Here is a 24299-nt window from a genome sequence, read left to right as displayed (position 1 = left end):
TTAATAAGTTGTTGAAACTTATATTTTTTCGTAGATGTTTAAAGAATTATCGAGGCCTACGTTTTTCGCACTAAAATATATTATATAGTCGTTTTCAAATTTAGGGTGTTACATAAACATGAGGTCAAATAGAAACATTACAATGTTCTTGCCAAGTTGTTGAAGTTGGATAATGATCATTTCTCCAAGAAATAAAGCATTGTCAATATGTCATCTGCATAAAATAAATAAATATCATACCGTTTTATGGGATGCTAACACCATGGAAGATTCATATATCCAAAGTTTTCTTTGTAACAACCCTTACGCCTTTCATGGCAGTTGTAAATAAAAATGGGGATAAATGATCTCACTATCGAACTACTTTCGTGATGTTGAATTCTCATGTTGGGGCTCAATTCCCTAGGATCGAGCCTTCGGCTGAAGATAGACAACCCCAAATCCACAGTCTTCATCTCTAATTGGAAAGTGCTATGTTGTGTAACCTCATCCAAGTAATCCAACTAAGTGATTCAAAATCATCCTTAAAATCAACTTTGAACAACATGAAAAAGGGCCCTCTAAGATGTTTCTACCTTGAATAAAAGTTGATTGAAACTTGCCAATAATAATAGGTTGGATGATCATTTTCAGCCTGTTTTTAAGGACTTTAGGTATCACCATTGGAAATTTGGAATACATCCAATAAGGTTAATTGGTCGGTGATAAATTAAGCACTCAATGAAACTCAATATTAATTTGTATTTTCTACATAAGTTCAAAACTATCATAAGCCAATAAAACAATTAACAATTACAATACACGTTATACATAAAATAAAATAAAAATTCCTAAAATCAGTTCACCTCTCAACTTACATGGTACATATATTTCCAATATTCATAAAGATGTTCTTTGCCTTTTTACGAGGATAACATGTATTGCTGGCTTGCTCCTAAATACAATGTATATGTCCATATGATAAAATGTGCTATTGTACTTTACTTTATATTCAGTTTTGTGTAAATGCAATGTCATGTGACATGGGACCCACCAGACACGTGAGTCCATTGATTTCTTCCAGTTATTAAAGTGAACACGTCAGCCTAATCAAACCGACCATACCTGCATAAACCCCGGCCCCGCCTCACAAATTGACAAGACTTGTCTAGTGCCAACACACAACACGACGACGTATACAAATGTCGACACAAATCCCACCACTTACCAAATGACACGTGTACGTTGGATATTAGGCATGAAAACTGACAACGGACGACCGACCATCACCGGTACCAAATAGGGTGGGCCCCACTGGCAATAGATACATCCATCCACGTATCCATCCTACGTGGCGTGATGTTAGTGGCTAAGTATGTTAACGCATTACAGCGTGTCTGGCTCCTGCTTTTATGCTTTGCCCCACTCGACTCCTTCCTTACGGCATGGCTTCAATGATTAAAAGCATTATACACTTTATTTTGGTTCCTTCCTTGTCGAATTATTCGGAAATGGTATTATTAGGTACGAATGAATATATAAAAGTATTGAATTAGTTATGATAAGTCATCTTCTTGCTTAGGTTGTGAAATCTTTAAGAAGATAATATAAAAAAATGAAACATTAGGTTTATATTAATAAGAATATAAGTCGTGTTAATCATAATGCCAATTACAAGAGTTCGAGTTCATCTCGTTTCGAACTCTATATCTCTAATCTTAAATGCGGCTTGTGAGTAATTGTTCAAACTTCGACTTTGCTTGGGCATGTTTTTTTTAATTATTTAATAGTTATTTCGTTAATGTTAAAATAGGCTCGTTTAAACTCACGAGTTTATTTGATCCAGACGCGTTTATTAAATGAGCTTACATTTAGGCTCGACTGTGGTCCAGCTCGAATGATTCGAAGTTTTGACATGCCGATTTTGAGTAACTCACGGACAATTCTAGCTACTTGTTTACATCCGTATATATTAATTATGTTTATAAAAAGTGAGAGAAAAAACACTTGATGATTTTTTAACGTTTATAAATAAATATATTGTTTCCTTAAATTAGTTCAAGGACAAATCATGTCACGCTACAAGTTTTTATCATAACTGATACAAATTAAACGTGTGTTATGTATTTAACGTATAAAATAGTGTGATAATATATTAAATTAACAAAAAAACAGTTAAATATTAAATTGACATTTTATGTATGTATATATATATATATATATATATATATATATATATAAAGAGAGAGAGAGAGTCTACTGTCATGATGTTCATCCTCACAAATTTAAATTAAGATGTTAATCTTTACAAATTTAAGGTTTGAAGAAATTTAGGTGAAGAATTTGCTGTAAAAAAAAGAAGAGAAAAAAACATTTACATACGTAGTGTCTACTTATGTTACCATATGCAAATATTCATCATAGAACATGGTTGAAAGCGTGGTGTCTTGAAAGAATTGCTCGCCCAAACAAGCACTAGTAGGGTTTTAGATACAAAAATATGTTATTACAAATAGTGTGGAATTTGGCACACATTACTTTTAACGCTAAAAGTGTAAAGAACCTTATATAATTAAATTAAAGTATATACTACAGTTTTTAACTAATCTATACTATATATAAAACATGAGTGAAGGACCTCTTAATTTTTAAGAGGTACCAAACTTGTTGCTTTTAGTACAAATTAAATGCATACAATTAAGACATTTTAAGGACAATTTTGTCTTTTAGCATAAGTAAAATCATGTTAAGGTTGATTTTTAAGTTATTCAAAATTAACTACAAGTTTGAAACTTTAACTTTAGGCGCATTTTGTTAACTTATATAATAGTTACATTTATACCCTTTATTTTAAACCAACTATCCCGACGACATTTAAACGTTTATAACTTTTTCACACGCTAATATTTTTTTAAAACATTATACCATAAAAACGAGTATTTTATTATCTTTAATTTGAGTATGGTATTGCTATACTTTTTCTATTCTAAAACTTAACGTGTTACGTGATTACCATTAAAGACCGCAAACGAATCGGGCGGGTTCAGGTCATGAGTCTACAAGGTTAAGGTTGGAATGAGTCAATACAAAAAGGTTAATTTGGTTTGGGTAGGGACGGGTTTGAGTTGAAAGGAGTCAAGTCATAACGAATTTCGGGTTAGAACAATGTCAAACGGAACTGGTTGCGGGTCAAGACGAGTTCAATGCAGCGTTAAGTGCGCACCGACATCTGATTGCACGCGTACAATTAATAATACCGGTTAAGATTCCAATGCCGCAATACGAACATACTATCTTCGGGTTACGCGCATACTATTGTGAAGTCACGCACATACAGAAACAGTAACGCTGGTTACGCATCCGATGAAATGTTTGCATGCATACCGCGCCGCATCACGCGGGCACGTAGCTAGTGCAATAATATATATAATTACTATAAATCATTTTATTATAGTGTAATAATTATTACCCTGCACCAAAGTAAACTAAATAATAATTATTTTTTTTCACTATTATTGTAATTATTCTATTTTTTCTTAATTTCTCATGTTAAAATTATATTTGATCTTACTTTTTAGTAGTACATAACATTTTATATTTGATGCAATAAAATTTTTCGATCTAAAATAAATAAATTATGTGAGAAATTTTGTAAAAAATTCAAAAGCTTACTCAATCATAGAAAGACCATTTTTTTGTCTATCAACAAATAAGATTGAACATCAAGAAATTAGCATATAAATTTCATTAATAATTAACTTTGGTTACATAAAATGAAATAAGGCACATGTCCTGTCGTCTTAATATGTTACCTTTATAAAATTAGGATTGAAAACTGATGCCACAAGACAATGATACATTTTTTATATGTATAACATATTTTTTTTATATGTTATATATGTATTTACTATTCTAGAGACATCACATGTTTTATAAAATATATGGCATATATGACGTTAAAGATTGATGAAGCCGTAGGTTGAGGTTGATTTGACAGATCTAGTTATCTTTTTCGCGACTGCTTTGTGACTTAAGTTGAATAGTTGATATAATGTTATTTGAAGTTTGTTGGAGATATTAGAACATCAAAACTTTGGTTGGTTTCTTTAGTAGTTACCCACGTTCATGAAACAATTTTGTTTTTCTTTTTTTTTAATTTGTTGTTGATCTTAAGAAATCAAAGTATTAGTTTATCATAAAATGTTAAATCTAATTATATTTGATTATCTTACACATAGGAATTTATATACGTTGAAGTATGTTGAACATGTTAGCGCAAGAACGTAACTTGAAATATAATGCCTTTTATCAATTTAATATAGCTTCTTAATGTTCATAAAATGATTAAAAAACGCATTTTCGTCGACCGAAGGTTATTTGATAAACGAACTGGATTTGAGTATTTTTACTTCATACGTATTTGTGTATATATAAAAATGTAATTTTTTTTCTTTAAATAATACACAGATCACAGTATTATATACTTATCCATGGCTTATATTATCAAAACTAAAACATGTTATAATATGTACAACTGTAAAACCGTGTATGAGTGTAAATCTTTTCTAAACACTAGAAAGTATAAATATTGTTTTCATGATTTTCTACAAAAAAATTATCATTTAGAATACAAATTTACTCTAAATAGTATGCCTTAAATGAAGGATGTAATTGCTAATTTTCTTGCCGAGTCATTTCATAATAATGATGGATCCTTTCACTAAAATTAATTCTTTGCAAGACTAATAATATCATCATTATATTCAAAACCAACATTATTTATATAATGTTTAATTTAAAATTATTTACTTTACACACAGAAAACCGACATTTCAGAATCTTCTCGTTAACTTTTATTATCTTAATCGCGTCAATTACGTGTCCCATGCGGCTATAAACACAAACCCTTCACAACTTCTTCACTCACACAATCAAATCTCTCTAATTCGATCAAACAAATATTTCATTTCCTTACATAAATTATTAATTACTCGAAGCTTTTGTTGTTGATTTTGCTTTGAACATGTCTAACGAAGCTGTTTACCATGATGCCCCGAAAACCGAAGAGCCATGCGAAACACCTAAGATCGCTGATGTGAAGGTGGAGGCTGAGACCGTGGAGCAATCGGATCGTGGGTTGTTTGATTTCATTGGCAAGAAGAAGGAGGAAGAGAACAAGTGTGAAGATGTGGCTATCTCGTCCGAGTTTGAACAGAAAGTTCAGGTGACTGAACCCGAACCAAAAGCCGAGGAGAAGAAAGAAAGCTTGCTGGCCAAACTTCACCGATCTGATAGCAGTTCCAGCAGTGTAAGTTCTTATTATATTTGTTTAACGTATATGTCCTTGGGTTGGTGGCCTAGTGACAAAAACAAAATATCTTTTAATAAACATCCAACGGTCCTGGGTTTGAGTTAAAAGAATTTTTTGTCTTTAAAAAATCTATATAACGTATATACATGAATATAAGGAATTAAAAGAAATATGTCTTTAAAAAAGAAATATGCAAGCATCCATGCATATAATACAACTCGTGACATTGGTTACATAGAGTATTTGATCACTAAAGTAGATTTATTTGATTGTATCACTAGTTAACATTATTGGTATTTTATAGTGATATAAAACCCTATATAACTATATTTTTCATGATATGAAGTTGATCCGAAATTTTTTGGTCTTTTTCTAGTTGGTCCTAGATAAAAGTTTGTTAATTTTTGAATCCACTTATTTGTATTGGTTATAGATCATGTTCGATTTGATTAATTTGGATTATAGTTAATTGAACATGTTTTGTGATTTGGAATTTTATACAGTCTAGTGATGAGGAGGACGAGAACGGAGAGAAGAAGAAGAAAAAGAAATCATTGAAGGATAAGGTCAAGGAAAAGATCGAAGGGAATAAAGAAAAGAAGGAAGAGGAAAAAATTGAAAAGCTTGAGGCCGACACATGTGTCCCCGTTGAGAAATACGAAGAAGTAGCGGTCCCGGCCCCTACTCCCGCCCCTGAGGAGAAAAAGGGGGTTATTGAAAAGATTAAGGAGAAACTACCTGGTGGACACAAGAAAGAGGAGGAGCATGTTGTTGCTCCTCCACCACCACCGCCAGCTGCGGTGGAGCATGATGATAAGGAGAAGAAGGGTATTTTTGAGAAAATTAAGGAAAAAATCCCAGGGTATCATTCCAAGAGTGAAGAGGAGAAAGAAAAAGAGAAAGTAAAGGAGTGTGATTGATATGATTCAAAAGCAAAAGCAAAATGGTTTGTGAGGTGGCTTGGTTTGATTTCTATTACTAGTGTGGGTGGGCCTTGTGATGTGTTCATGCTTTTATGTCTTTTTGAATAAGTGTTCTTTCATGTTTTTGTTTTGAAGTTTGAAACTTCTAGTGTGGTGTTACTTGGATTTGGGTCATAAGTCTATACTTTTTTATTTGTATAGAATGTATTTTGTTCAAAAACCCTTAAATATTTTATTGAACTTTTTAATTTATAAATACTTGAGAATTATTTTTACTTTTTATTATTTTAGTTGCTCTGAAAATGTAGATTAATGATTACACGTAATTTTCCATAAAATTTAATATTCTTATAAATCAATATCATTGATTAGAAAATATTGTTTTATATCGCGACTTGGTGCAATGAGATAGTATAACTAAAGAGATTATTGCATAAGATAATATATCTTTTTAATTAACACTTTACGAATTAATTAAAAATGAATCTCGTAACCTCCTAATATATGTGCATAACGACCAATGTTTAACGCGGGACTTAAACCCTTAACCCCAAAAGAAGGAGGTAGGAATTACCTTATACTACATCAATATTCTAATTACAGTAAGTAAATAATTAGTTAAAAGGTATTTTTTAATGTAGTACAATTTAACGCCGCTATGGCTGTTTACGACGATATAATTATACAAAAGTTTGCTGAGGCTCATTGTTTTTATGGTTAAAATATTATTGATATTGCAACTTGGATGAGCCATACAATATATATGGACTAGCCGGTTGAGTGAACCAAAACAGAAATAGAGCAAAATAAATGTTAAAACAACTAAAGCTTGCATCTTGCTTTTGTTGGCTAACCAGTTTTTGAGACCACCTTCTATTTAACCTATAACCATCAGATGGTCAAAAGTTGATATGATTACAAATTATGTGTGAATATTAACGAAGAAAGTTAGGATAGTTATTGTTCGATTTGGGTAAAATTGAACCTATATAACATATATTTGTGTTGTAAGATGTTGATAATAGAGTGGTTTCAATTACGAACAATCCAATTTTACAACTGGAAGGGGGAATCAACAAATTTAATTTGGTTAAACAAGACCTTGAGACACTTTAAATTTGATTTAGTTAAAATCAAATAAAATTTTAGGCCTAAATAAAACATGAAATCTTGTTAAAGAATAGACAAAAATAAATGAAGCTAATATGTATAACGATCTAAATGTGTTTTTTGATGATTTGGTTGTTGGATCACTGGGGCACTATAACCTGTTGGGCGGAAGGCAAGCAAGCCGGCCTGGCCAGCAAAGTGGAGATGGGCCTTGGCAGTTTATTTTGGATATGATAATGTGATGATATTATTTTTAGGTTTAGTTTTCTTACTTGTAATGATACTAATTGATAGTGACTGAATTCTCGTTGGCTCGTCGCCGCAACGACTGTGTTTTCTTTCGTTTTAAATAGGTTAACTAGACGGAACTAATTTTGGGTTTAAATCCGGTAACTTAACAAGCATAGCCCGTACTGAACAAATTAGCGTCAACTGGCCGCTGCTATACTCGTGTTTTACTGACCGAATAAATATTGTTTTAAATATGTTAATTTTTGTATCATAGGCTATACGAGTGTCATTACTATTTTGTACGTATACACATTTATTTTTTTTTGGCTTTAATGTCTATAAGGATACAAACCCAGGGCCGGAACGGGGAGGCAGGGACGTCGATCGCCTTATAACCGAAACTTTTAATGAAAATTATATATATATATATATATATATATATATATATAAACCATATTAGGTCCAATCAAAAGTTTTGTTTAAACAATATTCAATAAGTGAGGCCCAAAATCCAAATTATTTACAACACTCAGCTACTTTTTATATACGAGTTATCAAATTTATGTTTTACTTAAGGCTCGAATTTATACTCGCCTTCAGCCCAAAATTTCTTTAGTGATTCTCGAAGACGGCCATGTACGAACCTAACCAATACCAACCGAATTCGTGTATGCCGTCGTAACACAACAAGTTTGCCACCTTGTTTAATCTAAATTTAATGCATATTCTCTGTTCAACATATAAAAAACTCAAAAGCTGACGAAAAATAAAAAGAATACCCATCACCGAGATATATATTCACGTTGTCACTCTATTCCCAATAGAGTAAAAAAAGGAGGTTATGAAGCATTTCAGGGATCGGTTCACTTAGCCTCTCCCTAATAGACGTAAGTTGGGGTGGTGGTTTCAATCAGTTAACAACAGAGGAAGCCGATACTCTTATTACTTCGTTTGATAGTATAGAGATAAAGGATGCAGTGTGGTAATGCATAGATAATAAATCTCTAGGTCAAGATGGGCTAAATTTCAAGTTTTAAAAAAGTTCGGCACTTATTTGAGGCTAATTTTGGTAATTTTTTGAATCATTTTTATGTTACCGATAGTATTGATCAGAGATGTTGTTCTTCTTTTGTTGTGTTGGTGCCGAAAACCCGGGATTCGTTGACTTTACAAGATTTCTGACCCATCAACTTATTGGAGCAATTTCAAAAGTTGTGTTTAAGGTCCTTGCAAACATATTAAAAGTGTTGATGATGTCTATTATTTCAAACAACCAGATGGCTTTTTTTGTATAATAGATCGATATTGGGTGGCCCGTTAATTATTAATGAGGGGATTACCTAGTTAAGAAAGAAGAAAAAGTAGGTGTAAGGCTCCGTTACCGGTAGCCCTACTTTCGTGTTGGATTTACTCATAAACGCAGTTCTAAATATCATAGTTAATTAAAACATTCGCGGAACATTAAAAACATTCAAACCATTACATTCCATAACCATATTTCTTGTCTTATCGAGCATTCATAGTCATTTAAAAACAAAACATAGTCTTTTAAAATAAAATATCATGGCAAAATCTTCAGATGCCAGCTTCGTCCAACTCTGTCATGTGTCCTCCTCAAGCTACTTGCCTCATTCTACTCACCTGCGTGCATACTAAAAGTCAGCTACGCTGAGTGAGTTCTAGTTAATCACATACTCATACAATACCTTCTTACATTTCATACTTAACCTATTAACTTTCTTTCATACACACATAAGTGCATATACTTTCATTCTTACCTTCATACATTCTTTACATACATAATCATACATTTTAAAGAGCATTTCGCCCTATAACCTCACAGATATTATAAGGGTCTGGTCCCTGACATCACAGATATTATAAGGGTCTGGTCCCTAACATCACAGACATTATCAGGGTCTGGTCCCTAACATCACAGATATTATAAGGGTCTGGTCCCTAACATCACAGATATTATAAGGGTCTGGTCCCTAACATCACAGATATTATTAGGGTCTGGTCCCTCTTCGTTACCATACAACCATGCCTTTCCTTCGTTTATTAACTTTATCGCATTCATACATATAAGCAAACACATTATACTTACCTTATACGTAACACTACAACCTGACAGTACGTGCAATATCCGAAGATCGTTCACGTATTGACAAGCAATCATTCATACATTTCACATCATTCATATAAGGCATACACTTATCACTTAGGATAAGTGTATTAACAAACATATCGAGTATGCACACAGCCCCGAAAACATAACACAGAAGTGGGGCTAGAAACTCACCTGAATCCTGTTACGCTCTCCGTTAATCGTTATTCCCTTCTTGAGCTGTGCACGGCTAACTGTATAATATTTACATGTATCAATTAACTACTACTACTCATGTTGTATTTCTATCTTTATATAACCCACAACGAACGGGGGTCCGGGGGCAGCGCCCCTGGCAGCGGGGTCTAAGGGCGGCAGCCCCTAGCAGGGTCTAAGGGGCAGAGCCCCTGGCTGGGGTCGAGCTGCCAGGTCAGCTTGGAAAAAATTTATTTCCATTAACTGTCTTAACACATTTTTCATTAGGTTTTTAATTTATTTTCCAATTTTCTAACTCCAGCGAACTTATCATTAAGCGAACTTAACAATAAGCGAACTTAACATTAAGCGAACTTACTGTAAGCGAACTTAGTGTTAAGTGAACTTAACATTAAGCGAACTTACTGTAAGCGAACTTAGTGTTAAGCGAACTTAACATTAGGCGAACTTAACATTAAGCGAAGTTAAGCATTCAGCGAACTTAGCTTTGGGCGAAGTTAACTTAGCGAAGTTAAACCTTAAGCGAACTTATGCCAGGCGAAGTTGTCTAGTTAGGCGAACTTGCTTGCAAGCGAACTTGCATGAAGGCGAAGTTAGCTTGCAGGCGAAGTTATTCAGCATTCGCCTCTGTTCAATCTTAATCCCCAAAATCACCCTTATTTCATCGATAATTTCTTGGATATTACGTTAACTAATTCCGCCATCATTCCCATGGCCTAGTTCGGGTAAAACTTAGCCCGGAAAGACATAAAGTTTGGACCTTTCGGCTTAAAACATTTAATAACATAACTACGGTTTAGTGAGCCGTTTATGTTTACGGGTTCATTAGGTTGTTTTATCATCAAGTTTACATTTTTACGTTTCACTCATACCCGATCCATTCTCGTTCTAAGTTTCAAGGCTAAACGTTTATAAAAACGTAAACTTTAAGATAAAAACATACCTTTTCGTGTTTGTTTGGCTTAGTCACAGACCATAGATCTTGTGTTTATCTTGCGTAATGAAGGATCTATCAAGAATCTCGTTTACTTGGCCTTGGATCTCACTCTCGCTCTCGGCCATATATAGGTGTAAGTGTATGTGTGTGTTTTTGAGTGTGTAGAGATTAAGATGGAAATGAATGAGGGTTTAGGGTTTTAGGTTGGTTTAGGGGATATTTATATCCCTTAAAGCCCATGGACCTAAGGCCCATTCCCATTTAACCCACCTTAATTAATCTAAGTCCATGATCCGTTCTTCACTCGATATTAATTAATTAATAACGCGAAATCACTAAACGTAACTTTCTTTATTTAACGTTAATAATATTTTAGGATGTTACAGTAGGTTTATTATTTAAAGTTGACTTCGAGAAAGCTTATGATCATCTTAACTGGATTTGTTTTGGATGGGACGATGGATAATATTGGCTTTCCTCTGAAGTGGAGAAGATAAATCTATGGGATTGTTTTGTCAGCGCGCTCTTCTATTCTTGTGAACGGGTCGCCTACTTTTGAATTGAATTACTCAAGAAAGACACGACAAGGAGATCCAATCTCTGATTCCTTTTTATAATAGTTTTGGAGGCATTTTCGGTGTTGTCAAAAACAATTGCACCGCTGGTATTTTCAAAGGTTTTAAAACGTCTAATGACGGTTCGTTATTATCCCACTTGTTATTTGTGTATGATTCCCTCACAATTGGAGAATGGTCGATAGGTAACCTCCGGATCTTGACTCGTCTTTTGAGGATTTTCAAGTTGTTATCAGGGCTGAATATAAATTTGAGTAAGTCTAATTTGTTTGGAGCGGAAGTTTCTAAGCAGAAGGTTAAAAACACGACAAAGTTGTTGCATTGTAATTCAGGGGATATTCTGTTCATGTATCTAGTGAGAGCGACCATGAATATAGTTAATAGCTGGCAACCAGTAGTTGATACTTTTGACAAAAAGTTTGGCGGATTGGAAAGCTCAAACACTTTCTATGGGAGCTAGGTCGGATAACGTTAGTTAAATCGAATCTTGAATGCCTTCCTAGTTATTATTAGCTCTATATAAAGTGTCGACAATAATTTTAGAGAAGTTGGAGCCTAAAAGATAAAGATCATTATTGGGAGAGTATGAAATAAAAACAAAATATGTTGGGTGGCTTGGAACCGAGTAACAATTAAAAAAACAAGACGTGGGTTTGGGGTTGTGTCCGCTTAAAAACTCAAATTTGACTTTGTTATCTAGATGGTGGCGGAGATTCAAGGTGTAGGAAGTTTATGACGAAACGTTGTTTCGGCTATTAGTGATACTCTAAGGACGTTTATGGTGCTTCCTTTTAATAAAAAACTAAATGGTACTTGGGGTACTATTGGGAAACTTATAACTTCTTTGCATTACCTCAAGTGTCTTTGTCAAGTTTGATTAAAGGCGAAGTTAGAAAGGGGCTGAAAATACGTTTGGATGTATGGTTAGACGATGAACCGCTAAAGAATAGTTTTCCAAATTTATTTGCTTTGGAGATGAAATCGGGTTGGTGGCGGATCGATGTGAAGAAAGAGACGGGGTGATCATGTTAAATTGGAATCGGAGAGTTCCGCCAACATATGGAACAATAATCAATGAGTTAATGGGCATGTTGGAGAAAATATATAATTTTAAATTTAAAGGTGGTATTAACAAGTGGGTGTGGAACGGTGATAGTTCGGGATCGTTTATGGTGGCCTCAGTGAAAAGGTTGTTGTATCTTGTAGATCCTATTCTTCAAACAACATCTTAGATTGGAACTCTTGGGTGCCTCTTAAAGTGAATGTCGCTATGTGGCGTGCTCTTCTCAACCGGCTTTCTACAATTGAAAATATAATTAAGAGAAAAGTGTTTTCGGGTTCAAACATTTGTTGTTGCCTCGGGTGATTCGGTGGAGCATGTGTTCACTTCTTGTTATATCGCTTCGGCGGTTTGGCATAACGTAAGTGTAGTGTATGGTGTGATATCCCACCTATATTTGCTTTTTCGGTTGATTATTATGGTAGCATGTTGGTTCATTTAGACAGCTTGCAATAAATATATATTCTCTAATATTTCAATGAAAGTTGGATGAATATTGGACGATATTAAGGTTTTAAGTTTTTTGTGTATTAAAATTAGGACTAGAAATTTAGATTTGGGCTAGTGGGGTGTTTGCTTGTGTTAATGAAATGAAGTTTGGAGTTTAAAAAAATGACCGTCGGGATATTTTATTGATAAAATATACTAAATCATGAGCATTTCATAATATTGTCATTAAGTATGTGCATCTTATTGGTTGAACTTTTGAAGAGGTAGGTCCCAGCAGAGCCCAGTTGGACCCGCAAGACTCACCTTAAACAGGGACGTCTGCGCAGAGACCAACTGGATCCGCAGGACCAACCATGCTCAGAGACGTGACGTCCTTACGCGCAGTACGCAAGCTGGTCCCGCAGGAAATGCCTCCCAATGGTGAAGGACTCCGCCTGTCCCCGCAGCCTCGGATACAAGCCATTAGGGAAGGCCACCCGCGCAGCATGGCTACACGCACAAGGCACTTAGCTCTCAATCGTTCAGTGTCACCTGAAGGAATGAGCCAAGCCGGGAGCAATCCCGCACAGAGGCGGGAGGGGGAATACTCCCGCCCAAATAAGCCAGTCCGTATACTGAAGGATCTTTTACTGTACCTGACGAGGTATGGGCAAAAGATCTGATCAGAGATGCGACAGCTCACTGACAGCAGCATGGCAGACAGCACGCCACAGCACTGTGACCAATAGCCGCCGCCTACCCACCAAATCCTGCCATACCACGTGCCTAGCCTGTAGTTGGCAGAAGAGGAAGAGTGCACGACACGCCTGCTCTGTGTCAGCCGCTACCTATCCACCACTCACAGGCAGGGCACGTGCATAGGTTACAGTTGGTAGCGTGTTGGGCCGGCTAAACCCCTTGGAAACCTACCTTCGGCTATAAATACCACAAATGGTATGATCATCTCATCTTATCATATCTTATTACATTATCATCATAATACACCTGATATCTGCTCTAGCAATCTCTTAATATACTTTTATATTTAAAGAGCAATCTAGTCTGATTCTCACGCCGGAGGGTGGTCACAAGGAGGAACCCCCCCCTTCTCAGTGACGAGCTCACGGTGTCTGTTTTGCAGGTTATCAGAAGAACCATCTTCCAAGGGTCTAACCCCTCGTGGGAAACATCTCTCCAACCCCCAGGTTACCAGTAACCTGCCCGGGGTCCGGTTAGTGTTTCTTCATTGGCGCCATCCGTGCATAAAGCTAGAACTACAATTTTCTCCAGTTTTTTCAAAACTTTATACAAAAGATGGTTAGAGAAATTCCGGTAACCACAACCCCAGCTATTGGGGGGAATACCGGCAACACAGTTTTTACAAACACTACTCCGGCTACCGAAGCCGGAGCAAGTGAAGTAAATTTTACGAACACTACCCCACTTACTAAAGCAGGGGCAAGTGCAGTAAATGACCGCCTACTGGGATCCACCGATACCCAGTTTGAAAAACGAAGACTCCCCCGCCAGACTCTCGACGAAGTCAAGGCATGGGCGGAGGCACGACAAAAGGAATTCCAGGCTGAGTTAAATGAACGCTTGCGTTCCGTGCAACAGGCCGACGAATTCGAATACTGGGAGGATGACTCGGAGGAATCCGACTCCGACGCGAACCCTCGTCATAAAGCAAAAGGGAAGCGTAAAGAAACGGAAACCCAACCGAAAAGGCATTTTGGACAAGCCTTCAAACCAAAAAGCATAGATGGAAGTCCACGAGACTTCTCTAAAACGTTCAGACCAAACGTTACAAATGCAGGAACGTCCAAATTTGCAAGGGACATTGCTGAAGCAATTGCCCCGAAAAGTGCTAAACAAATGCCTAACATAGGCACATATGACGGCCTATCTGATCCAGACGATCATTTGAACAGGTTCATAGCGGGGGCAACCGTTAGCAATTGGACGGAACCCACGTGGTGTTACATGTTCCAAATGACGCTGGTGGGGGCTGCTAGGGCTTGGTTTGATCGTTTACCGGTTAACCACATTTACGACTGGGCAGACTTCCAGCAGAAGTTTAGCCAACACTTCAGCCAGCAGCGAAAGTATACTGAGGAGCAATGGACAATCCTCAAATGCACACGGGAAGAAGATGAATCTCTGCCAAACTTCATCACTCGCTTCAACTCAAAGAAGTTAAGTTTGGGCAATATCAGCGAGGATCTTGTTCGCGCAGCCTTCATCCAGGGCGCGCAAGACCCAGAGCTTATCCGCACCCTAACGGGTAAAGATGGAATGCCATCCACATGGGATGGCATCATGACAGCAGCCAAACGCTATGCGGAAACGGAGAAGCAACTGGGTAGAGACCTTCCGCAGAACACAAACCTTTACACCCAGAGGACGAGAGAGGACAACGTCCTCACCGCCCGATTGAACAAAAAATGGAAGCAAGGCATTTGGCAGTCAAGGGTAAACTTTGACACCTCATCCGGCTTACAGCACCGGTTGGGTGAAAGGGATAATGTAAAGCCGCACCGGAACTCCAGATGGACGCCACTTACCAAAAGCGTCACTGACATATTTGCTACTGAGGAGCTCCCATGGCCAAAGCCTCCAGTAATCCGGCATCGTCACGATGCTGATCGGAGCAAGTACTGTGACTATCACAGAACAAAAGGCCACAACACTGAAGAATGCATAGACGTAAAAGACATGGTCGAAACATTCGTCAGAGATGGGACGCTCGCGCACCTCGTAGCGAAATAAAAGCTAGGCAGGCGAGTGCGTATAGAACCCCAGCTGGGAAAAACACGAACCAATTCCAGCTTCAAAAACGAGACTACATGCTGCGTAAAGAACGAGATCCCGAACCAGGTGCGTATCGGCTCGATGGCACTCCCATCCCAACATGGAAGGGAGTTCAATTACACAGTTTGCATGTAATCAATTCCAATTTGTAAAGAGAAGGCCAAGAGCCACTTCTAATGGAAATGGTTCTCTTTAAGAATATCGAAGCTGATGATTTTACATTTATACTTTTCTGGACACTAATATGCCGGTTTTCACCGCATAATTACGTGAAGTCATTGCATGGGAAGGCGGTCCTACCCGCACGAACCCAATAACGTGACAAACCTTCACGCAGGTCAGTTGAAGGGGAAAAAGTTCAGCACCCAAAAATGAAAGTGCCGGTCTATCCGCATGAATCATTAAGGAAATTGAATAATAACCTGTCAACAACCGCGCGTCGAACGGTTAAAACTATCCAACACTGGTGACGACATTCACATTACGTGAAGTCGTTGCGTGGGAAGGCGGTCTTACCCGCACGAACCCAATAACGTGGCAAACCTTCACGCAGGTCAATTGAAAGAGTTCATCCCATTAAATGAAAGTGCCGGTCTATCCGCATGAATCATGAAAGGAAAATGAACACTAACCTATCGACAACCGCGCGTCGAACGGTTCAAAACAAAATTCTTAAAAAGATGAGAAAAACCTACACGCAGGTCAGATAAGGGTAAAGTTCTGCCATCCTACTAAGTGCAAGTGACGGTTCTACCCGCACAATCACGAAAGAGGAAGCAAAACTTCACACCTATTATCAACCACGTTCAAAGGTTAACTTATCCTCAAAAGATGAGAAACCTACACGCAGGTCAGATAAGGGTAAAGTTCTGCCATCCTACTAAGTGCAAGTGACGGTTCTACCCGCACAATCACGAAAGAGGAAGCAAAACTTCACACCTATTATCAACCACGTTCAAAGGTTAACTTATCCTCAAAAGATGAGAAACCTACACGCAGGTCAGATAAGGGTAAAGTTCTGCCATCCTACTAAGTGCAAGTGACGGTTCTACCCGCACAATCACGAAAGAGGAAGCAAAACTTCACACCTATTATCAACCACGTTCAAAAGTTAACTTATCCTAAAAAAGTAAGAAAAACCAGCACGCAGGTTAGATAAAAGTTAAAGTTTAGCCATCCTACCAAGTGCAAGTGACGGTTCTACCCGCACAATCACGAAGGAGGAAGCGAAACTTTAACCCACTATCAACCACGTTCAAAGGTTCTTATTCTGAACACTTGGAAAATTGCTAATTTAAACTAAGTATGCAAGTCATAAGTTTATAAAGCAAGGAACCCAAAGAAGGAAATAACAGTATTATACGCAAAAAGATTAATATTTCAATGATGTATTACAACAGTGGCCGGGTAACTACCCGCCTAAAAGAAATCTATACAAAGCTAAGTCTATCCTAGCGGTGGGAAGAGATCTTCAGGATCAGGCTTCAGGGCCACCTCCGCTTGGACCAGCACCGTCTGAGCGTGGCTGCCCAAGGAAAGCCTTAAGGATGTTTAGCCCATCGTCAGCAGCAGCAGCCTCATTCACCTTCTCCACCACTGGATGCGGGAAGGCAGCGTACTGGTTCACAGCTTGGTCATAAGCAGCTTCAGTATTAACATTGAATAAAGGGAAGTTGGAGGGCGGAAAGCCTCTCTCAGCAAACCCTAGACCAAGCAGGAAGCCAGTCTTCTCCCCGTCCTCATGAGAAGCGTTGAGGGCTGCGCTCATCGCATCGTCATAAGAGGTCTCTGAAAGGACCCGACGCGCAACCTACAAAAGAATACAAGTTAGAACATTTTCTAATTACGAGCGGAAAGCGTAAAGAAAAAGATAAAGATACCTGAGGCAACGCTTCTCGAAGCAGCCATTGGAGGGTAGCTTGACTTTCTTTGTAAGCACGTTCGGCTCCGTTTTTATCAAGGTTGGCAAGTTGAACTTCCTTGGCGGCAGCCTCTTCGACGCTTTTGAGTTTCCTTTCAGTGCGGTCAAGCACCCCCCTCTGGTCAAGGATCTCCTGCAGCTTCTTGGCATCTTCCATTGCCAAGGCGTCATGAGCATGCTGAAGAGCCTTTAATTTGCATTTAAGCTGCTCATTCTCTTCGCGAAGCGGCTCAACAACAGCTTCAGCCTTGGCAGCCCTCTCAGTTGAGTTTCGCGCAGTCTCCTTGGCCAGCCGAAGCTGTTCATTCACAGCTTGGGCAGCCTTGGAGCGGGCCTCGAGTCGCGCCTGGACTTCAACCTCGAGGGCCTTGAATGCCTTCTCCTTCTCGGCTGCGGCAGCGGCCAACTGCCGGTTCTCCTCCCGAAGAGCCCGCGCTTCAGATACATCTTTGGCGCGAGCTGCTTTTAACTTGTCGTTTTCACGACAAAGCAGCTCGACGCGGGGCTGCGTCCGGGCCTGGAGAACCCGAAGCTCACTGGTTAGCCTACCCTCTTGGTAGCTAGCCATGGCTTCCCCCAACGCACCATGAGGAGCAGCGTGGCGAGCCCAGTCCACGCACTCCACAGGGGTACGAAGGGTTGTTCCTCGGCGTATGTTCCATCTTGGAACATACACTTCATTGGAATCCGACACTGCAAAAGAAACAAAGGCAGTTAGGAAAAGATGATAAAAATATATAAGGGAAAAAGAACCCTACGTACCTGTAGGGTCAATAACAGGCCGATAGCCGCCAAACCCATCACCTGAACCTAAAGGAAATCCATCCAACAGGTCAGGCAGACGGGAAGGTGGCATAGATCGGCGGGAAGCCTGGCGCATACCTGATGGTCCGGCCGTCGGTGCCGGTGGCGCAGGTATAGTGGCAGCCGCTGTGGTAGCCATGTTTGGCGCCACCTCCTCAGCAACAGTAACCGCCGGCTCCGTGAAAGATGCTGTAAAAATTGCACTCACGGCCGGCGGAGACACCTTCTCAGCTGGAACAGCCTCAGGAAGGCTGGAACCAGCGGAAGCAGGCGTAGACGCCTGGGTCGACGCCTCGAGAAGGCTGACCGAGCCTACCGTCATTGGCGGGGGAATACTTGCTCCAACTCCACCCTGGAATGCGTCAACATCCACACCTGCACAAGCAAAAGTGTTAGAAAAATTTATTTGAAACAACAAATCTAGACAAGAATTATGGGGGTACTCACGGGGTTTCTTGAGCTTGAACGCACGGACGAGCGGGGGCGAACCCGATGGAGCCGGCCTCTTGACACCGGTAACCGTCGTCGTCGCTGCCTCCCCGGAGGTAACACCTGCAGCCTCCGGAGCGGTGGTCTCCTCACCACCGGGCTTCCCCGCCACCTCTGCATTATCTGACTCCGAGTCAGATAGGACTACCGGGTCGGCCGTAGAGGCCACCTTCTCCTTGCCCTTCCCGACGGCAGCCTTTTTCTTCCGCACCAGTGGAGGACCTTCTGCGGATTCCTCAGAAGAAGAAATGTCATGAACTCCAGCAGCAGGCACAGCATTGAGAGGTTCAGGGTAGAAGATAGGCTTACCTGGCCGTCGGTGGCTCAGGATCTCTTGGCCTGGCGGGTAAACCTCCACGAACCGACCCGCGGTCTGCTCTAAGATGGGCAACTCGTTCTCGTCCAGAGCACGAGTACCCATCCGCGCGGGACCATCTTCCTCCCGCGGGTTCAGGAGCGACTGAAGATCGTTCCCCTCTGAAATCAACAAGAAAGTTAGTAAAAATCGAAGTCAGCAAAATGAAACAAGACGTACCATAAGGGACAGAGTTCGAACCATATTCAAGGACGATCGGAACCTTATCCGCATTCGCCGCCTTCCACACCCGGCTCATCCCCAACATCACCATCGCCGACTCCGGAAAACGGAAAACCGGGGACTGGACCCGGGAAATCTTCGAGAACCATTCCGCCTCCTCGTAGTTGAGGGCGGGAAGGTTCGGAAGCGCCTGGCCATTCTTGAACTTCATGGCGATGGGGATGGCGCGAGCGGATATGAAGAAGAACTCTCTTCTCCATGAGCGAAGACTCCGCTCGGTGGTACAAATCTTTAAACCCTTGATACGGGTTGTAAGAGTGTACCACCCTTGGATGCACCTCCATGTATAGAAGGTCATCAGGCGATCAACGAGGGGCTCAAGGCCCAGTATCCGGCACACCCACTCAAAGTGCCGGACCTTGGCAATGGCCATGGGGTGCACCTCTGTCAGGTGCACACCGTGCCTCTCTAGGACACGGTACACAAACTTTGTCAACGGAAACCTAAGGTTCCCGTAGACAAAGAATGCAGCATAAACCCCGATCTTGCCACTAGGGGCATCGTACACAGTATGGTGGGGTTCAGGAAACTCAGGCTCGAGAGACTCGAGCATGAACTTCCTGATGATATACTGGTACAGATCGACAGGAAGAGAGCACTGGCATTCGCCAGCAGTCTTCTGGTCATCAGCATCATGAGAAGACATGGTGGAAGAAAGACGAAAAGAGATTTCAGGGTAATGCTTTACTGAACAGAAAAATTCGCCGGAAATTACTTGAGAAGAAGAGATGAAAGTGGAAAGTGTGAATTGCAAATAACCCTCTCCCCCTTTATATAGTAATCGTAATTAATGCGGTGAATTTAATGCGGAGGAGAGAGAAATCAAATGTGCAATGAAACTATGACACGTGGCAAAAAGCAAGCTGGCAACAGCTGTTGAAAGGACGTGTGCCAGTAATTTCGCGGCCACGCGCCCGAAAAATCGCTCCCACGCGCCTGAAAAAGCGACTGGAATGACCATGTTCTGTCACGTCACCATAACTTCCTGCACGTCCTGACACAGTCAGAAGAAACCGTCGCACGACGTTTCAGAGGTTTATCTTTTCACCAACTCTTCGAATTTCAAAATTCAAAATTCGAAAGTATTAAAAAGTAAGCGGGAAAATACCCCTTACCCCTTGGCAAGCAAGTAACCGTAAGACGGATGCGGGTACAGTGTAAAGGCAAAACCCTTCACATACCTAGCACCCGCAGGGAATTGAAGCCAAATAAACCTTGGCAAACAAGTAACCGTAAGCCGGCTGCGGGTACAGTGTTAAGGCAAAACCCTTCACATACCTAGCACCTGCAGGGAATTGAAGCCAAGAACCTTGGTGAACAAGTAACCGTAAGACGGATGCGGGTACAGTGTTAAGGCAAAACCCTTCACATACCTAGCACCCGCAGGGAATTGACGCCAGGAATACCTTGAGAGTAAAGTAACCGTAAGACGAGCGCAGGTACAGTGTTAAGGCAAAACCCTTCACATACCTAGCGCTCCGCTGGGAATTGAAACCAAGAAGGATCTTCTGGGCAATGCTTGCGGAAACGGAAATAGCATCCCCGCATAGCGGGAACATCGAGAACTACGTTGTTTGAAGCTCCAGGATGGAATTGGTGGTCTTAACATAATTGATCACTATGTTCAAAACTACCAAAACCTCATGGAAAATACATACAACTGGGACTCAATGCTCCTGACTTGCGAGGAGGTTACAGACCTACCCGCATCATACCCAAAGACCAAGCAGGAAACTCGGGCATTTCTGCAATTGACAAGGACTTCCGCGGAAAGAATCCCCATGGAAAACCTTACAAAACCCTTTTCAAAACCCTTTGCTCAAGTCCAAAAGTTCACCTCACTTCATTAAACACTCATGAGAAGAACATTGGACTGGGGGGACTTGAAGAGGTAGGTCCCAGCAGAGCCCAGTTGGACCCGCAAGACTCACCTTAAACAGGGACGTCTGCGCAGAGACCAACTGGATCCGCAGGACCAACCATGCTCAGAGACGTGACGTCCTTACGCGCAGTACGCAAGCTGGTCCCGCAGGAAATGCCTCCCAATGGTGAAGGACTCCGCCTGTCCCCGCAGCCTCGGATACAAGCCATTAGGGAAGGCCACCCGCGCAGCATGGCTACACGCACAAGGCACTTAGCTCTCAATCGTTCAGTGTCACCTGAAGGAATGAGCCAAGCCGGGAGCAATCCCGCACAGAGGCGGGAGGGGGAATACTCCCGCCCAAATAAGCCAGTCCGTATACTGAAGGATCTTTTACTGTACCTGACGAGGTATGGGCAAAAGATCTGATCAGAGATGCGACAGCTCACTGACAGCAGCATGGCAGACAGCACGCCACAGCACTGTGACCAATAGCCGCCGCCTACCCACCAAATCCTGCCATACCACGTGCCTAGCCTGTAGTTGGCAGAAGAGGAAGAGTGCACGACACGCCTGCTCTGTGTCAGCCGCTACCTATCCACCACTCACAGGCAGGGCACGTGCATAGGTTACAGTTGGTAGCGTGTTGGGCCGGCTAAACCCCTTGGAAACCTACCTTCGGCTATAAATACCACAAATGGTATGATCATCTCATCTTATCATATCTTATTACATTATCATCATAATACACCTGATATCTGCTCTAGCAATCTCTTAATATACTTTTATATTTAAAGAGCAATCTAGTCTGATTCTCACGCCGGAGGGTGGTCACAAGGAGGAACCCCCCCCTTCTCAGTGACGAGCTCACGGTGTCTGTTTTGCAGGTTATCAGAAGAACCATCTTCCAAGGGTCTAACCCCTCGTGGGAAACATCTCTCCAACCCCCAGGTTACCAGTAACCTGCCCGGGGTCCGGTTAGTGTTTCTTCAACTTTATAATCCTTTAAATTTCGTGGTATGGATTTATAAAACGTAATCCTTTTCAGAATAGATTTTATACTTGGTTACATCATTCGCTTTAAAGAAATATTTAATTGTTGTGAGTGACGTAAGGTACATTTGTTTGTTTGTTAATTTGTTAACTAAAACCTGATAGCCACTTCTCTTGTGGAATAATCTTGATATTGAGTAAGATTATTAGATTTTAGTCCAAGAATTTGCAAAACCTTAATTGCCAATTCCTTCGTTATATAAATATATTCTAATTTGAAAATGTGATTATTTCCCTACATTCAACCACAGTTGATTTATCATACTATTACATATATGGATCATTGTCCATAACTAGCCTTGTATTCTTTCCATAGTTGATCTACGGGCTTCCCGGTCAAGTCTTCAAAATACTTGTCATCGTAATCAAACCTCATTTTCTTGTTAAGCTTTGCCACGAATCCAGAGCTGATCCCCTCACAATACTGAAGAAATAGGGCGGTGAAACCATACCCTTGATCCCAACGGTCCCCTTCTCCTGGTACTGCGAACGTCCCGTCTGGTGCGTAACCTGCTGATAATATCGCATAATCCGCAATTCCTTCGGTCAATCCTCCTGGAGCACGACCTTCACCATTCCATTGAAAAACGTGGGTCATTTCATGGTAAAGTACGGATATGAATGCCCACTTCAGGTAACCTTGGTAGTCATTTAAAAATACTGAACTAAAATTAATCTTGTAAATGTCCCATACGTCTGCTTCGGCTCCTTTGAGGAATTCAACAATGTAAAGCTCCACCGAATCTATAGGTTTCCGATCTGAGGGATCGGTCTGTTGGAAAAGGGTTGTCCATATGAATTCATTGATGGTACCCATTATTTGCTTTGTGAATGGAATACCGATTTCATTTGTGAAACGAATCCCACCGGGGGTGTTGGCGGCTTTATTTGTCACAGAGTAATTCATGGCAGAGATTCCATGGAAGGATATTGACAAGGTTAGGAGGGTATGTAGGATAAAGGATTTGGGAGCCATGTTTAACTATTTGAGTACTAGTTAACTTCAAGGTGCATGCATATATGTGATAAAGCTAGCATCATACAAATATATACACGCAATAACGTAACTGCACTTGATTTTGAATTTTAATGCATTTATATAAATAATATTTTACGTTTTTTTGTCAAAGGGCCAATGATTTTACAATTGATATGCAGATATGGTGGATTTCCTCTTATAGAGTATATTCTTACAAAGTTATATATGTCGAATTTATCTTATTTATAGTAAAACAGTAAATGTTACTTCCGAATAAAAGTTAACAACCGAACGTCATTTGGTTGTAAAATCAGGGGTTATGTTATGAAGCGTTTTTGAATGTAGCCTGTTAATTATGTACGCAGCCGTTAAAATGCACTTACCCCAAAAAGTGGACGACAATTTTGCCTCAAAATAGTATATTCCTATAAAGTTCTGTATGTTAGAAATTATATTTTTAGTAAACAGTAAATGCATAGGATGAAGTGCTTTACATATTTTAGTATATTATAATTACATATGTTACTTTCAAATAACAGCTTGTTGTCCGCTTACCCATTATCCAGATGTTGCTCGGTTTATGTTGTATAATATCTTCCTATTAAAAAAAATAAAAATAAAAATAACAGCCGAACGTCATTTAGTAACTTGAATGTCATATCCATGATTCATGAACACACCTAAAAGATATTACCATTAGTCTAGCATATCTCTACTTGGCTTTTGTCATATATTATTTTCATCTACACTTCATTCCCTTTCCATTAGAGCTTCCTATTTCAAAGCCTTGATTTTGGCTCGTTAGTTTTCTTAGTTTGTGTATAAGGTAATAGGCTTTTCATTGAAATGATTATCTTTTCACATAACAAAGTTGTTATGATATCAAAGAGAACCTAACGATCCTA

At 40.0% G+C, this 24299-nt stretch overlaps 2 protein-coding genes across 2 annotated transcripts; one reads left to right on the top strand and one right to left on the bottom strand.

The window, feature by feature from the left end:
* The first annotated feature begins 4906 nt into the window (after nucleotides 1–4906).
* LOC143544780 (dehydrin COR410-like) lies at nucleotides 4907–6470 on the top strand. The gene is made up of 2 exons (XM_077036794.1): nucleotides 4907–5287; nucleotides 5794–6470. The coding sequence occupies exons 1-2, from the start codon at nucleotides 5003–5005 to the stop codon at nucleotides 6208–6210; spliced, it is 702 nt and encodes a 233-aa protein (XP_076892909.1). The 5' UTR covers nucleotides 4907–5002; the 3' UTR covers nucleotides 6211–6470.
* A 16225-nt stretch (nucleotides 6471–22695) lies between these two features.
* LOC143544774 (uncharacterized) lies at nucleotides 22696–23322 on the bottom strand. Its single transcript, XM_077036790.1, has one exon. The coding sequence runs from the start codon at nucleotides 23320–23322 to the stop codon at nucleotides 22696–22698; it is 627 nt and encodes a 208-aa protein (XP_076892905.1).
* Nucleotides 23323–24299: the final 977 nt, after the last annotated feature.

Source organism: Bidens hawaiensis, unplaced genomic scaffold (genome assembly GCF_021521415.1).
Source record: "Bidens hawaiensis isolate Kalapana, Puna unplaced genomic scaffold, B.hawaiensis_p1.1 tig00013745_1, whole genome shotgun sequence".
Lineage (NCBI taxonomy): Eukaryota > Viridiplantae > Streptophyta > Magnoliopsida > Asterales > Asteraceae > Bidens > Bidens hawaiensis.
This window is presented reverse-complemented; position numbering and strand designations above follow the sequence as displayed.